This window comes from Malaclemys terrapin, chromosome 8 (genome assembly GCF_027887155.1).
Source record: "Malaclemys terrapin pileata isolate rMalTer1 chromosome 8, rMalTer1.hap1, whole genome shotgun sequence".
NCBI lineage: Eukaryota > Metazoa > Chordata > Testudines > Emydidae > Malaclemys > Malaclemys terrapin.
Genome location: NC_071512.1, coordinates 89,402,672 through 89,419,599, shown reverse-complemented (window position 1 = coordinate 89,419,599; position 16,928 = coordinate 89,402,672). Strand labels below are relative to the sequence as shown.

At 43.2% G+C, this 16,928-nt stretch overlaps 1 protein-coding gene across 1 annotated transcript in view; it reads left to right on the top strand.

Annotated features, from left to right (window-relative positions):
• CTH (cystathionine gamma-lyase) overlaps positions 1–16,356 on the top strand; it is a 49,412-nt gene extending 33,056 nt beyond the window's left edge. Inside the window, exons 11-12 of the mRNA XM_054037863.1 lie at positions 10,090–10,228; positions 15,269–16,356. Coding sequence (XP_053893838.1) covers positions 10,090–10,228; positions 15,269–15,295 — 166 coding nt within the window. The 3' untranslated portion in view covers positions 15,296–16,356. The remainder of the gene's footprint in view (positions 1–10,089; positions 10,229–15,268) is intronic.
• The last annotated feature ends 572 nt before the right edge of the window (positions 16,357–16,928 follow it).

Sequence of the window (16,928 nt, the reverse complement as noted above, 5' to 3'; positions counted from 1 at the left end):
GAGCCCCTGGTGCCACCTGTACTTCCAGGTGTCATTGAGGATCCAACAGCACCCCATGTTGAAAACTTTTTAAATGAAAGGATAGGAAGGGTAATCGCCCCACTTTCCTTTAACACACTATCAGTGCCTCCCTTATGTCCAAACTAAGCTTCTGCCAGCTTGCCTTTATCTAAGTATTGCTCTCAGCCCAGCACTAAGAAAGCAAAGATGCTGTGCCATCTGGGTTTGATGGAAAAGAGGCATAGAACTGTTTGTGCCATGTGCATCTTGATAAAACAATTTGGGCTGTAGTTCTATTATTTTCCTCAGCATGACATACAGGAGGGGCAATCAAAATCAGCCTGGCAGAACATACATGAGAAATATCTCTGGACAGATAAGCAATTGATCAAAATCACATTCTCTGATCTCTTGGGGCCAAATCCTGTTCCGTTGAAATCAAAAGGAGTTTTGCTATTGAGTTCAATGGGAACAGGCTTTGACATTTGGAGAGGAAAGAACAAAACCACTCAAGCAAGAGCTATGTTGCTTATACCACAGGTATCAAAGGCTGCTGACTCATGTGAGAAAGTCAGCAGACATCTGATCTTTGTCCATTGCAAGGCAAGGGAGAAATCAGCAATCAGTGAGGCTAGAACAGTCTCTGTACCATATCCAACTCATAAGTCCACCTGCAAAGGATCGAGGAATATCAAGGCTCCAGATTACCTTGAAGTCCCCTCAGTCCCTTGGTCAGAACGCTCCCATTAGGATATGTTCATTGTCCAGAGGCTGGAGCAGGAAAGAAGCAAAATGGAGATGTTTCCAGGGCCTTTTAACTTCTGCCAAGTGAAGGGAAATCTATTCTCACTGTGAAAGATGGTATTTGGAGTCACATGGGTAAGTTACATGTCCATCACCCCCACCCATATTGTAGTTAGAATGTTCACAGGAAAAATCCAGTAAGTGTAGACACGTATTCTAGGGTTCATTGTGAGCTAAGTGTTCCTTAATGAGCCGTTCAACTTGACTTGTCCCTTCATGTGCTGGCTAAACAATTTGTGGGCATTACCACAGGAGTAAACATGTAGTAAACATAGCTAATATTCATAAGTTCAGATACCAAGATGAATATACATGCTGTGACAAAGTTACTCCTCTAGCTTGGTGGGTCCTGCGTTTATTGGCGGATTTTCTTGCCTCAGAGATTCACCATGTGGGTTGGGGAACAGTCCAGAGACCTTCCCCTCTGGAAGAACCCACAGTCCAGGTCAATTGGGAGGTTTGGGGGGAACCCGGGCCCACCCTCTACTCTGGGTTCCAGCCCAGGGCCCTATGGACTGCAGCTGTCTATAGTGCCTCCTGTAACAGCTGCATGACAGCTACAACTCCCTGGGCTACTTCCCCATGGCCTCCTCCAAACACCTTCCTTATTTTCACCACAGGACTTTCCTCCTGGTGTCTGATAACGCTTGTGCTCCTCAGTCCTCCAGCAGCACTCCCACTCCATCTCAGCTCCTTGCACCTCTTGCTCCCAGCTCCTCACACTCACACACTACAAACTGAAGTGAGCTCCTTTTTAAAATCCAGGTGCCCTGATTAGCCTGCCTTAATTGATTCTAGAAGCTTCTTCTTAATTGGCTCCAGGTGTCCTAATTAGCCTGCTTGCCTTAACTGGTTCTAGCAGGTTCCTGATTACTCTAGTGCAGCCCCTGCTCTGGTCACTCAGGGAACAGAAAACTACTCATCCAGTGACCAGTATATTTGCCCTCTACCAGACTCCTGTACCCCACTGGTCTGGGTCTGTCACAATGCATAGAAATAGCATAATCATAAGTACCAGCTATTTCATGTACATGATTACAAGAGATTCTGAAAAATCACATCACATACCTGAGACCCTCTGTGCCAGCGTCATGCCCCACTGGAGTTTTGTTCTCTGTTGTGTAACAACAGAGATGGAGCCAATGATATGACTGTTTAGCCTAAAAGGGCAAGGTTAATTTTTAGCTGTTCAGTTGTGAATGAGCCTTTGAGCCTAGTCAGTGACGGCATACTGGCACACATTCAGGTTAATGGGCTTCAGTGTTCCTTTGCAGTTCCCAGGTTTATGGACATTAAAAAGTTATGTGATGAGGTGGTTTAAAGCATAACACAGGTTTTTAGGTTTGCAAATCTGTGAACCTCTGCCTCTTTGAGATTTTTTTATTTATTGCTGGTCATATCCTCCCACATTATCCTCTCCACCCTTTGCTCATGAGGTTATGTATGTGTCTTGTAGCACTCTTCTGAACACTAGTTGGAAGGATTTTTTTTTTTTTTTTTAAGTAAGTGTGGACTGATTCTTTTCTCTTAGAAGGCATTTAATTTTTTCAGGTACACACTGATTAACACAGAAAACAATTGTGTCTATTAATTTTCTATGGAATTTGAAGAAAGTTTAAGTTCAACTATATTTTCCAGTGCAGTGCTGAAATGGGTGTTTTGTATATATGAACATGCTTAACTCCACACTTTCCCCCCCAAATATATAGTATTCAGTCTGTTTATATGGAATCTGGGATTTGGGTGAGGAGCCATTTCAACATATGTATGATTTATTAAAAGACAAATTTTAAGTAGAATGTATCTTAAACTGCATTATGCTATTGTACCCAAATGTATTTCAAATGGGGGGGATTCAACTTCCTTTATAGGAACGGACTCCTGAAACTCTTGCCACAAAAATGGTCCATAGTTATGCAAATAGTCCCATTGTCTTCAATGGGACTGATCAAATGATTAAGGGTTTACAGGATTAGGTTCCAAGTTTGTAAATTGTTCTGAATGAAAGTGACCATGCCTGAGCTGTCAGGTCAGAAGGAGCTTCATTCGAATAAAGGTGGGCAGATGTGTGATAAGTCTTAGCACCATTGCCCCTGCTAAGATGAGGAACATATTTTCAGCAAAGTTCTTGGCAGATTCCTGAGGCAGCTGGTTTAAGGCTGTCAGTGTCCAGCATTATAATCTTCACTTATAGTTCTCTCACCCACGAAGCTGGAAAATGAGGCCCTTGTTTTTTTTATTTTGCTGCTCCAGTTCCAGTTAACAAAATGCATGTTAGACTCATTTGGCTGCAAAGCAGAATTCTATGTTTAATTACACTGGGACAACACCACTGATTCCTGTCAGGCTGCAGAACTGGGCTGACATCAGACTCCAAACATCCTCTGATCAGTGCAAGCAGAGGCATTCCTCTAATGATTTGGACTTGATATGATACAGTATGAATGTCATGGATAATTCAGACCAATGGGGAGAAAAAGGACCAAAACCACTTTTATTTAAATACCTTCCATCCCCCCTCCTGAGGACTCATGACCAACATAAAACAGAACTACATATGCTAATAAACTTAAACAAAACCTTTGTTTAAGTTTGTTAGCATATGGATTGTGCTGTTAAAGCCCTAAGAATGAATGCCCTCCCTAGCCCAAAAGGAGCAGAGTGCAGCCTTGCACCACCCCCCCCCCCACTGCAACCTACTAGAAATCTCTTGCAGGTACAGGGTACTGCCCTACTTACACTCCTACTTCTAAGCATCCCCTCCTAAGTCCTGCTGTAGGTGGCAGGGCGGGGCATGGAGCAGGAGGGGAGTGTCACAGTTCAGAGCAAGCTTTAGGTTTGTCCCCTTTTCTGGACTCTTTAGTGCACCCCCTCCATATCTTAGGTCTCAAGTCTTTAACCTCCTTGTGGTGGAATTCCCTGATTCTTCCACTCTCAGACTGGGTGCTAGGCTACAGTGCCCTAGATACCAAACATGACTGATCAGTAGATCCAACTGGGTTTTGGCTACCTGCTGTTCTTCAGTGGTGAATATAGTGACCCCACACAGCCTCCATAAAACAAAGTATTATTTAATCTTAACAGTAGGAATGCAGCATAGGATAGGAGAGAGACTATTTATTGTTTTAAAAAATCATCTATGTGCATATCTATCTTACCTAAAGGTTTAGATAGCCCTGTCTTACCCTGACCTCTGGAGCCCAGGGGTCAATTAGCTCCCCAATAATGTCTGGATCATCCTCCCCCTTAACTGTCAGATCCCCTCAAAGGAGTATCTATGTGTTTAAACCCTTTTGAGGTTGCTTGACCCCTTCCCTCTCCAAGGGGCTGAGTCCCTCCTGCTGGAACTGGTCTGGCAGGCCCAGCAAGTGGGGAGCTGAGCCAGGGCTTCAAAGCAAATTGCTCTGCATTGTCTTTAAAGTATTTGCAGAAAGATGTGACTATCAAGAACCACACCTCCCCTTTCTGGATACATTGCCTGACAAATCTATGATTCACAATATCTGCATACAGCAGATAACACCCTCAATTCAAAATACCACATACATGAACTACAAGGCATAATGAGCTGCAGTGCACAGCACTGTGGAGATTCTGGGTGGCGCTGTGACACGCCCCCCCCCCCCCCCCCCCCCCCCCCCAAGGCAGCCCTGGAAAGCTGGTGTAACTTACACAGGCCTCAAGGGCTTGGGAGGGCACAAAGAATCACCTTTGTCTCCCCTAGAGCAACTGGGCTGCAAGTTCTGTGCTATGCCTCTTAGAATCTCACCCAGAGCGTATTTAATCTTTACCTCTCTTATCCTTAACTATAGAAACTAGCTGGATTAGTAAAATGCAAGTGAAGCAAAAGCAGATAAAATTCCTCCCTCAAAAATGCTATATTTTATTGTATCATTGGCTTAAGGTGAGGTTATGTTAGTAGCATTTAGATCAACAAACTGAAGAACTGCCCCCTCAGTTACTGTAAATCAAGGAATATCCTTCAGTTTCTTCCACAGTATAATCATTGGCTTTTTTGCAGCACGGTATTGTTCTTTGACCTGCCTTTTTCAAAGTGGGAGTCTCAGCCACGAATGAAAGTATGGACAATGGAGTCACTAAATCTACACTATGTACAGTAAAACCTCAGGGTTACAGACACCTTGAGAATGGAAGTTGTCCATAACTCTGAAATGTTTGTAATTCTGAACAAAGTGTAGTTTGGGCTCCAGCAGCTGACACTCCAGGCTCCAGTAGGCTCTGAGCTCCCTCCTCAGTGCTAGCAGCTTCCTTGCAAGCTTGTCCCCCTTCTGTCTGGAGGTGGGGAGGTAAAAACAGTACATCCCCCACTTTCTGGCCAGAGGAGAGGGGGTGAAAGCAGCACAGACCTTGGCACTGATCCTGCTCTGCTGGCTCTGGCAGTCTTGGGCTGGCAGCCCCAGTATCTTCACTTCCTAGTTGTAAGTATGTGGGGACAACAGCCCAGATGTACCTACCTTTAAGATGCAATACAGGCACAGTACTTGGTTGGACTTTTTTGGGGGGTGGGCCTCTGCTGCTGCCTGATTGGTTACTTCCAGTTTCACATGGTGTCCAGTTGACAGGTTAGTGCATAATGCTGGTGTTCTTTTCTTTAAGGTTCTACTGTACTTATTCTTCAGTTTTGCTAGTGTAAAAAAAGTCTGCTATTCTAACTCCTTACACAAGAGGGCATACTTGGCACACAAAACTACATGCACCTGTTTTTCATACCCAGTAAACTTTGTAAAAACAAAGAGGAATCCTTGTGGCATCTTAGAGACTAACATTTATTTGGGCATAAGCTTTCGGGGGCTAAAACCCACTTCATCAGATTCATGGAGTGAAAAATACAGTAAGCAGTGTGTATCTCTCTCTCTCTCTCTATCTCGAGAATCTCCACCCACCCACAGCTTATGCCCAAATAAATGTGTTTGTCTCTAAGGTGCCACAAGGACTCCTCTTTGTTTTTGCTCATACAGACTAACTCGGCTACCACTCTGAAACCAGTAAACTTTGTGTATTTTAACATAGGGTTTGAAACAATACTTCATTACCTGACACTAGATCATTCTGGGCTTATCTGAAGACTTTGAAGATAAAATGGTTGACCCTTTCAAGACCTGTGCTTCTCTGCTAATACCGTAGTCACTGCAGCCAGTAGTGAAAATGAATTTAATATTGTCTGTCAGCTTGGGGTGAGGAGAATACAAAGGAAAAATTGGCTATTCTCTGCATGATGTGTATACCATTGTCTTCTTCTGCCCACTGAAATCAAATGGGAGATATCACTGTAAATAAGGGCAGTATTGAGTCTAATACCTATAAAGCTCTATCAGCTCTTACCTTAAGGTAGAAGAAATCCTTATGAATTTTCTATGTGGCCCACTTTTGAATGTCTAGGAATGTTTGTTTAATTCACTTCCCTTCTCAACTCCTTTTCTGGTTTACATGGGATCAGAGTTACCCACAATTCTTTACCACTCCTCCTGGTCGATGGCACAAGTTTGTAGGCCTTGGAGTTCCAATCCTTTTTCCTCTTTAAACCTCTTGACAGTTGTGATCAGGATTTCTAGGGAGCCACACTGAGGTTATTCAATTAGGGCAGATAATTCTCAAAGCTGGTGGATATTCCAATACTTAGATTTACCAAGCCTGCCCAAAACAACTTCTGTAATACCGTACTGGTTACCCGGAAGCCAAAACACAGTTCCCTTATAACAACCCAGCCTTGGGCTTCTACCAAGACACCCAAGTCAAATATGGTGGGGATTAGTGGAAAATCTTAATCATATAAGGAAGTTCTACCAATCCCAAGGGATCGGAAGCATTACCTCCCAGGTTAATGAAGATTTCAGATCTTACCTACATACACGCTTACAGCCAATTCTTACACTAAAGTGTTTTTTTAAAGTGTATTGGTTAAAAGATCAGTATACATACAGACATAAGTGTAGTTGATTAGTTTCATAGTAGAGATAGTGAGCACTATAGTTGCAAAGAATTAGTTTATAGGTTATAGTCCAATATTCATATCCAGGAAGGACTGGAGATCTCAGTCTTACAACTCAAGCTTCCCCTGCATAATGCATCAAGCAGATCAGAGATAAAAAGGATCAGGATCCAAGGTTGTTGTTTTTTTAAATACAGTTCCAGGCCTTCTCTTGACAGCTCAGAATCCTTAGGCGAACAATAGGTAATAGAGACTCTGAAGTATCTGAGGGGTAGTCGTGTTAGTCTGGATCTGTAAAAAGCAACAGAGAGTCCTTTGACACCTTTAACAGATGAGACTCTGAAGTAGACCTATTTCCTAAGCATCACCAGTAATTAGCTACATGGATTAACATAAGCCAATTGCCCATTTTCCACCATTTGCAGGTGATTTGCTATATACTTCAAAGAGATCAATATAGTGATATAGGGCTACTATAAGGTGGGTGCATAACTGGCTGGATAACCATATTCAGAGAGTTGTTATTAATGGCTCCCAATCCTAATGGAAAGGAATAACAAGTGGGATTCCACAGGGGTCTGTTTTGGGACCGGTTCTGTTCAATATCTTCATTAACAACTTGGATATTGGCATAGAAAGTACGCTTATTAAGTTTGCGGATGATACCAAACTGGGAGGGATTGCAACTGCTTTGGAGGACAGGGTCATAATTCAAAATGATCTGGACAAATTGGAGAAATGGTCTGAGGTAAACAGGATGAAGTTTAACAAAGACAAATGCAAAGTGCTCCACTTAGGAAGGAAAAATCAGTTTCACACATACAGAATGGGAAAAGACTGTCTAGGAAGGAGTACGGCAGAAAGGGATCTAGGGGTTATAGTGGACCACAAGCTAAATATGAGTCAGTGTGATGCTGTTGCCAAAAAAAAAAAAAAAAGCAAACATGATTCTGGGTTGTATTAACAGGTGTGTTGTGAGCAAGACACGAGAAATCATTCTTCCGCTCTACTCTGCTTAGGCCTCAGCTGGAGTATTGTGTCCAGTTCTGGGCACCGCATTTCAAGAAAGATGTGGAGAAATTGGAAAGGGTCCAGAAAAGAGCAACAAGAATGATTAAAGGTCTTGAGAACATGACCTATGAAGGAAGGCTGAAAGAATTGGGTTTGTTTAGTTTGGAAAAAGAGAAGACTGAGAGGGGACATGATAGCAGTTTTCAGGTATCTAAAAGGGTGTCATAAGGAGGAGGGAGAAAACTTGTTCACCTTAGCCTCTAAGGATAGAGCAAGAAGCAATGGGCTTAAACTGCAGCAAGGGAGGTCTAGGTTGGACATTAGGAAAAAGTTCCTAACTGTCAGGGTGGTTAAACACTGGAATAAACTGCCTAGGGAGGTTGTGGAATCTCCATCTCTGGAGATATTTAAGAGTAGGTTAGATAAATGTCTATCAGGGATGGTTTAGACAGTATTTGGTCCTGCCATGCGGGCAGGGGACTGGACTCAATGACCTCTCGAGGTCCCTTCCAGTCCTAGAATCTATATTTACAGTACATGTAACTGTTAAGCTCTCATTTTGATCTCTGAATTAACAGATTACAGCATAGACAGGAACTGTTTGGTTACATTAACCTCTAACAAAATATATAAATAAAAATAAATAAAAACACAAAAATACAAACATTATCTACCAATATGGCCCTAAAGGTTGAATTTGGGTCATTATCCTGCAGGATTCTTAATCCTGTCTAGCAGTGTGTCACAACAGTCTTTCCATCATATCCTTGATTTTCCACCTCCTTTCTTGCTGTCCAGTTCCTGCCATTCTCTCTTTGCTGGTCATTCTTCTCCCATTCTTATCCATATGTCCAGCTCGCCTCAAACTTGTACTCTCCAGCCTGTCATTGAAATTTCTTCCATGCTCACTCTATCTACCCTCCTCTAACCTTCCATTCTCCCCAGTATATCATTTTCTATTACTTGTACCTTCTTTTCTTCCTTCTCTGTAAGATCCACAATTTCCAAATCATAGATCAGGCAGGGACAGACACATGCAGCATATACTTTTTCTTTCAGTTTGTAACTTAATTGCTGGTCTCAATATTCCTACCACGTTTTTCACGGCCACCCATGAACATTGGGTTCTTATTGTCAGTTCTCCAAATCTCTCTCCAGTGGCACTAAGTATACTTTCCAAGCATGGGCTCCAGGTTTGTATAATTTTTGGTGGTGCCCAGAATGGGTCCAAGCAGAGCCATCTCATCCATAGGACGGGCCAAGGCAATCGCCCTGGGCCCCACCCTTTTGGGTGTCCCATGCTTCAGGGGGATGCAGGGTTCAGGGTGGCCAGGGAGGTTAGTGGGGGGCCTGGTGCCGGCAGCAGTGAGCGACCTGGCCCCAGCCCGCCCTGCCCCTCCGGCTCCTGGTGTCACTTGGGTGAGGGGGCGGAAGCTGGAAAGAGGTGGGGCGGAGGCTTGGGGAAAGGGGCAGGAAGAGGCAGGGCGGAGCAGGGATAGGAAGAGTTGGGGCAAGGGTGGGGACTGGGGGGAAGGGTTGGAGTGGGGGTGGGGCAGGGGCACTTGCTGCTGCTGGCACCAGGCCCCCTGCAAACCACCCAGGCCACCCTGGACCCTGCTTCCCCCTGAAGCACGGCATCCCACAAAGTGCGGGGCCCGAGGCAGTTGCCCTGGTCCATCCTATGGACAGGACGGTTCTGAAGATATAAGCCCAAACATTGGTGGAGCATGGGCACCATGGTCCCCTATAACTCGCCACCTATGTTTCCAAGTACACAAATTCTTTCTGATTCAGCTTTCACCTGAAACTTCACTTGGTTCTTCTACCTTCCTTACTTGCATAACCTCAGTTTCTTTGAATTTACCTTCAAACCATGGTCTTTAAACACAGATATCCAGTTCCAGCAGGAAAACTTTTAGATATCACATGTTTAGACAAATACAATAAAAAGGTTGAAGGAAAGTAGTATAGGATGTTGCTTCCTTTTCCAGATGAAAACTTGGAGCTAGAGTGTCCAAAGTACCCACTGTTTTTCTTTAGCAGTTATAGTCAGGCAATATTGTACCAGATTCTCCGCTAGTACAAACGAGTGAAGTCAATGGAGCTATGTAGATTTATTCTAGTTGATGCCCCATTGACTTAATTGGAGCTATGCTAGTTTTCACTATCTGAAGATCTGGGCTTTTGATGTGTAGATTAAGTAGAGACGATCACAAAACTGCCGTTCAAAAAATAGTCACCACTCCTACAGAGCTGGCAGATAATTAGTTATTTAATAAACCCCCTAATGGGTCTGCACAGAGACTATTTTTCTTTTCGTTCAGGGCCATTATGACTCATGCCTCAGTTCCTGAAGAGGAGAGAGAGGTTCTTGGGATCAATGATACTTTGATTCGCCTGTCAATTGGTTTGGAGGATGCACAAGATATACTGGAAGATCTGGAGCAAGCTTTGAAAGCAGCAGTAAGTCATCTAATCCTTAGTGCCTCTTGTTTAGAAAAATGATTTTCCTTTTGCATTTTACTTATTGCTTTTCAAACTAATGGTGTATGGTATCGTTCACCATTTATCTTAAATCAGTGGAATACATTTACTTTCAGATAACTAACACAAGTGCGTTATCACAAACCTATCATCTTACTTAATATTTTTAATCTGACTGCATTTTGGGTTTTTGAATTTCCATGATTAGTATCCTGTTTACATATCCTCTGCAACATCCTGTTTAAAAAAAAAAAAAAAAGGATATCTATAGATTTCTAATATGTATGATACACCTCTACCCAGTGATGAGCTGCCAAAATCTTAACAACCGATTCCCTATAAAAAGGGATGTTCCACAGTAAGTATTTTTTTGTACCTTTCTCCATAAGAAATGGCAATGCATTGAGTCATCATTGGGAGTCCTACTTAACAACAACAAACAACAAAACAGAACAAAACAAAACCAAAAAACAAACAAACACCACATTTTTTACATGTTTATCAGGGATCGGTGAAGAACAGATCAGTGATTGATACAAAGGAGAAAAATAATCTTATAATTTATGTTTTAAAATGGCCCATTGGACAAAACAAAACCCTACATGTTCACACAGAGTTTAGATTTTGATGCAAGTTCTGCTAGAGCTTTTTTTGAGTAGGTGAAACAGGGCTGCAGCTGCAGGAGAGTGGAGGGACATTCCCCCCCCCCCCATTCTGAATAGTGTTGTTAGTTTATGAAATGGAAACACTAGTAATACAGGACTGTAGTATAGGATAACAGCCACCAGGCTAGAAAAAAGAAAGCGCCCTATTATTTTTTAGTAAAGCACAGACCACAGTTTTCCTCATAATATAGAATTGTTGGTCATGAGTATTTTAATAATTATAAAACATTGTCCCTATAATGGAAATTATATTTTTTTTAAATTGCAAAAATATACAACTTTCTCCCAACGGCTGCCTACCTCCCAAGTAACCAGTGGACACTATTTAATTAGAAAGCTTGCAAGCAGATTTGGCTCTTTAGGCTGCCTCTCTGTCCCCTCTAGCTTTCTTCCCCCCTCCCCCCCAATAATGGCAAGGTAGCTGTTGATGTTTTTCTTACACCCGACAAAAGGTTGGAGCATTGCTGAGCTCCTGCCGCTTGGCCCGCCGGTTCTGAGCGGGAGGAGCTCAGCCCTGGAGACATCCTCATGGGGCCGGGGGCCCCTGCAAGGCCCAGGACCTGGTGCAAATTTCCCCCCATTACCCCCACCCCACCCCCCCCCGGTGGCCCTGGAGCTCACAGCCCCCCCCCCCCACACACACACACCTTGCCTGCAGTCGCTCAAAGCAGCAGGACTCAGGAGCTGAACTGCCCAGCTGCTGGCGGCTCGGCATGCTGCGGCTCTGCGGAGGGGGGGAGGGGCTGGGGGGAGCCTCGGCCTCCCCAGCTGGGACTCCTGGGAGCTCAGATGGGGGACAGGACGGTCCCGTGGGCCGGATGTGGCCCACGGACTGGAGTTGTTTGCCCACCCGCCCGCCCCTTAATAGCTGGTTCTACACCAGCGTCTAATTTTAACAACCGGTTCGCAAGTAGGAACCGGCTCCAGCTCACCACTGCCTCTACCCTGATATAACGCTGTCCTCAGGAGCCAAAAAAAATCTTACCGCCTTAGAGGTGAAATCGCGTTATATTGAACTTGCTTTGATCCACCGGAGCGCGCAGCCCCGCCCCCCCGGAGTTTCTTTACTGCGTTATATCCGAATTTGTGTTATATCGGGTCGCGTTATCGGGGTAGAGGTGTACTTAGAAGCTGGCAGTAATAGTAATGACTTTTGATTGGTAATGCTTAGGCATAGAAGTGGTTAACAAGTTTATGCACTTCTAATAAGAACAATGGCTGCTCCCTGTAAAGTAATCAAATGCAGGAAATAATTGGCTGGTAACTTCTCTTTTTCTTGAAGCTAGTGAATTTATTCTTAATTCTTGAAAATTAAGCTCTATGAAGAGTTCAAACCTTACATACCACCAGAGGTATCTCAAAGAAATTAATTTTTTTTGCGATATCATGCCATTTGCATTCCTTCAGCATAGGTCCCCTAAAACACACACAAGGAAAAAAAGGCAACAGCAATTGATAAATATTACTTGCTTCTTCTATGAACTTGCACAAAATAGTACTCTCCATTACATGGTTGGCATGGTGAATGATGCCTGCTCTCAACAAATATAGTGTTCTCTGCAAGCTCTCCTAATAGAATGGACCAGGCATAACTGCCTAATCTAAAGCAGAGACACTTATCTTTGAGTTGGAGCACCAATCTGGAGGTGCATAATTTAAAAAATTGCAGCATGAAGTCCTAATATTGCATTTTAGTGTTCTCATCATGGTGCTAAGGCGGAACTCAGCTGGTCTGTTTTGTCACACATTGCTACAATACAAGAAAGGCACAGCTATGTTAGGATGGCATGCCCTGACACCTTTACTCTCCTATCCTATGAAGTAGCAAATCATAGAAATGTGGGGCTACAAGGGACCTCAGAAGGTCATCTAGTCCAGCTCCCTGTGCTGAGGCGAGATGAAGTATATGTAGACCATCCCTGACAGATGTTTGTCTAGTCCAGTGTTTATCAAACTTTGTGCTGGTGACCCCATTTAGACTTAAGAAAAATCGTGAGCCCCCCCTACCTTCAGCCTTGCTCGGGGCTCTGGGCTTCAGCCCTGGTGACCCCATCAAAACAGAGTCACGAACCACAGTTTGAGAACCTCTGGTCTAATCTATTCATAAAAACTTCCACTGACCAGGGTACCACAACCTCCCTTGGAAGCCTGTTCCAGTGCTTGACTATCCTGTAGTTTTTCCCCTAATAGGTAACTTAAGTCTCCCTTGATGCAGATTAAGCCAATTACTACTCGTCCTACTTTCATTAAACATGGAAAACAATTGACCACCATCTTCTTTAAGATCCCTTATCATATTTGATGTCTGTTTTCAGGTCTCCCTCAGTCTTCTCAAGACTAAACATATCCAGCTTAACCTTTCCTCCTAGGTCAGGTTTTCTAAACCTTGTAACAGTTTTTTGTTGCTGTCCTCTGGACTCTCTCTAGTTTGTTCACATATTTCTTAAAGTATGGCATCCAAAACTGAACACTACTCCGGCTGAGACCTCTCCAGTGTGGAATAGAGGGGGACAGCTCCATCGTGTGTCTTACATGCAGCACTTCCTGTTAATACACCCCAGAATGACATTAGCCTTTTTTGCAACTGAATCACATTGCTGGCTCATTCAATTTGAGATCCACTATAGCTCCCAGATCTTTTTCTGCACTACTACTGCCTAGACAGTTATTCCCCATTTTGTAGTTATGCATTTGATTTTTCCTTCCTAAGCATAGTGCTTTGCACTTGCCTTTATTGAATTTCTTCTTGTTCATTTCATACCAGTTGTCCAATTTGTCAAGCTGGTCTTGAATTCTAATCCTGTCCATCAGAGTGGTTGCAACCCTTCCCAGCTTGGTGTCACCTGCAGATTGTAAGAATGCTCTCCACTCTATTATCCAAGTCATTAATGAAAATGTTGACTAGTACAGGACTCAGGACTGACCCCTGCAGAACCCCACCAGAGAACCATTGGTAGTTACTCTTTGAGTATGGTCTTTCAACCAGTTAATAGTAATTTAATCTAAACCACATTCCCTAGTTTCTTTATGTGGGATTGTGTCAAAAACCCTTACTAAAAATCAAAATGTCACACCTACTGCTTCCCCCCATCCATTTGGCCAGCAACACTGTCAATGACGTTGGTTTGGCATGATTTGTTTTGCTGGCTATTTCTTAAACCCTGTTATCTTCTAGGTGCTTACAAATTGATTCATAATTTGTTCAAATATCTTTCCAGATTTCAAAGTTAGGGTGATTGTTCTATAATTGCCTTGCTCTTCTTTGTTCTTTTTAAAGATAGGTACAGTATTTGCCCTTGTCACAGGACCAGTACACCCCATCCCCCTGGAGGTGGGGCAAGGGCAGGATAGGCCCAGAGTTAAAGCTAATAGGACTCCCCTGGATTACAGGGAAGCTTGGCCCAACGGCCAGAGTCAATAGGACTCCCTTGGGATGCATGGCCTAATGGCCAAAGTCAGAAGGGTTCCCCTTGGCTGTGGGGAAGCACAGCCTAATGGCCAATCAGTGGGAGGTGGTTTGGTGGGTCACCCCCCAAAGGGTGCAGCCAGGTAGGGGGACCCAGGCCTTCCCTGGTCCAAGCTCAGGGCCCTGATAGTGGTGAATGGGTTCACCACTAAGTCAGCGGGGAATCCGTCCCTAACATGCTGACTGCTGCCAGGACACTGGCTCGTCCCTCCCTGGGCTACTTCCTACCGTGACTCTTGCCGTTGAAATCGTGGTGTCTTGGGAGTCTCTGGGCCCCTCAGGTGGAGTCTCCCTGGGGACTCGGCATCTCCTGTGATCTGGAATTCTGGCTACTCCTCAGCTGACACAGGCAAGCTGTGTCCTTCCTCCTTGGCAGCCAGCTGAGACTGAGCTAGGCTGCTCCCTTTTATACTGTAGCAGCAGCAGTTGGAGAATGCCCAGTAGGGTCGGGGAGGTGTGGCTTTTGCTGCCAAGAACACTGCTTTAACCCCTTCCTCTCCAGTGTGGGGCCAGTACACCCCATCACAGCCCTCCTCTGGGACCTCACCCATGAGTTCTCAAAGATAATTGCTAATGATTCTGAGATTGCTTCAGTATCCTAGAGTGAATTTCCTCAGGCTCTGACTATCTGAATACATCTAACATATCTAAATATTTCTATAACCAGTTCTTACCCTATTTTGGTTTGTGTTAATTTTTGTTAAGCATCGTTTTAGTGAAGACTGAAGCAACTAGGCATTATACACCTTTGTCTTCTTTGTGTCATCCATTATTATCTCCCCTTCCCCATGGACTTTTCCTTTTGTCTCTCTTGTTCTAATGAACAGCTCTGCAATACTAGAGAACACCACAATATAATTATATCATGCTTGTCTTCTGTTACTGCAGGTCCCAGAGCATATGGTTCGCAACTAGGAATCTTAAGACCTGAAATTGGAAGCTGATCACTACACAGCTAAGACACCCAGAGAAGATTAAATGAAAAGCCAAACCACTGATAAGTTTCTTCGGATTTGCCTTTAAAAGTGAAAGGCGAAAGAAGGGAGGGAAAAAAAAAACAAAAAAAAAAAACCCACCACAAACCACACCCAAACGTATAGTCAAAGTTTAGATACCTAAGCAGTCTGTTTTTTTTAAGCTTTGCTCTCCAGTGACTCAACATGGGTCATAAATATGTGCACAAAAACTTACGCTTTCAGATGTGTCATCCTCTTGTTCCTCCTGCTCTTATGACTTGAAACGTCACTCTCCTTTCTGACAGAAGCTTGTTGATCTGAGAGCAGCTGTGATGTACATGCAAGAGTATTATGTCCAGATCTCAAATATTAAAAATTTGGGGGGGTGGGGGTGTGTGTTATGCTGTACAATGGTGAGTGCATGCTGCAGTTATGTTGGCACAGGCTGTTTCTTTCATCATCCATACTGCAGAATTTAAAAATAAAATATTTTATGTCTAACAAAGTATATTTTGAATGGTGTAGGATCCAACTCAGACTCTTTGGATGAGAATATCAAATCTGGTTTGATTTTGTGCAACACTGAACATTTTAAAGTCATACCTGATACTGTACTGTAATTTTCTGAAGATGATTTGACAGGTAAAAGCAGGATTTAGTCTGAAATTTTTAATGGAATGTGTTATACTTGAGAACAATTTCAGTCTTAATTCCTGTCTTACCCACATAGAATTTTTCTGCATGCTTGAATTTCTAAAGTGGATAATTTAATGAAAGGGGAAATTAAATGGGGCATTTGTCAGACAGACTACAATGATAATTTTAAAAACATTAAAATTTTCACAAAGCAAATGAAATCTAGACTTAGTTTTTAAAAGAAAAACCTAATATTACACCACATACTAGTTCTCTGGCCTTTTGAAACCCTCTATTTTTTATCTAACATTAAGTTGTTTAGAATGTTCTGTATGAATTGTACGTGGTACATATTAGTGAATAAAATGAATGGGACAAAGCTGGCGTTCTTCGATCAATGCAGCCTTTTTATAGCGATAAGCTCTTATCAATATTTTACTATGTTGTCATTTTTATTGAAATCTCACACTTGAATCCTCACTGGCTTGACAAGATGTTGGAAGTTAGGATGGAGAAGGGTTTATTCTGATGCATTCCCACATTGTGGGTAGGTTTCACTGACGTTAACATTTACCTTTTAGAAGGTAGCTAGAATCTTTTTTCAAATAAAAGCTTATATTAAGCAGAAAGCAGCAAAACTAGTTTAAGAAAAAGATTTTGAAATTGCCAAGTCTATTTACTGGCATCCTTTTTTATGCAGTATCCCTGCTAAATAATCCACTGAAGTGGCCTATAGCATCTCAAAAGGTCAAGAAAATACAAACATGGGTGGGTTATTCACAGAGTTCTCTTGAAGTGCTGGGGGGGCAGGGGGGAGGGAGTGAGGGAGGGGGAGAGAAGAGAAGAGTGTTCTCTGGTGCTTGGGGAGCAATGAAAAAGAGGGGGGAAAATACTTCATACCCCCCCCCCCCAAAAAAAAAATGAACTGTAGCTGATTTGTACAAAAAGTTTCTTCA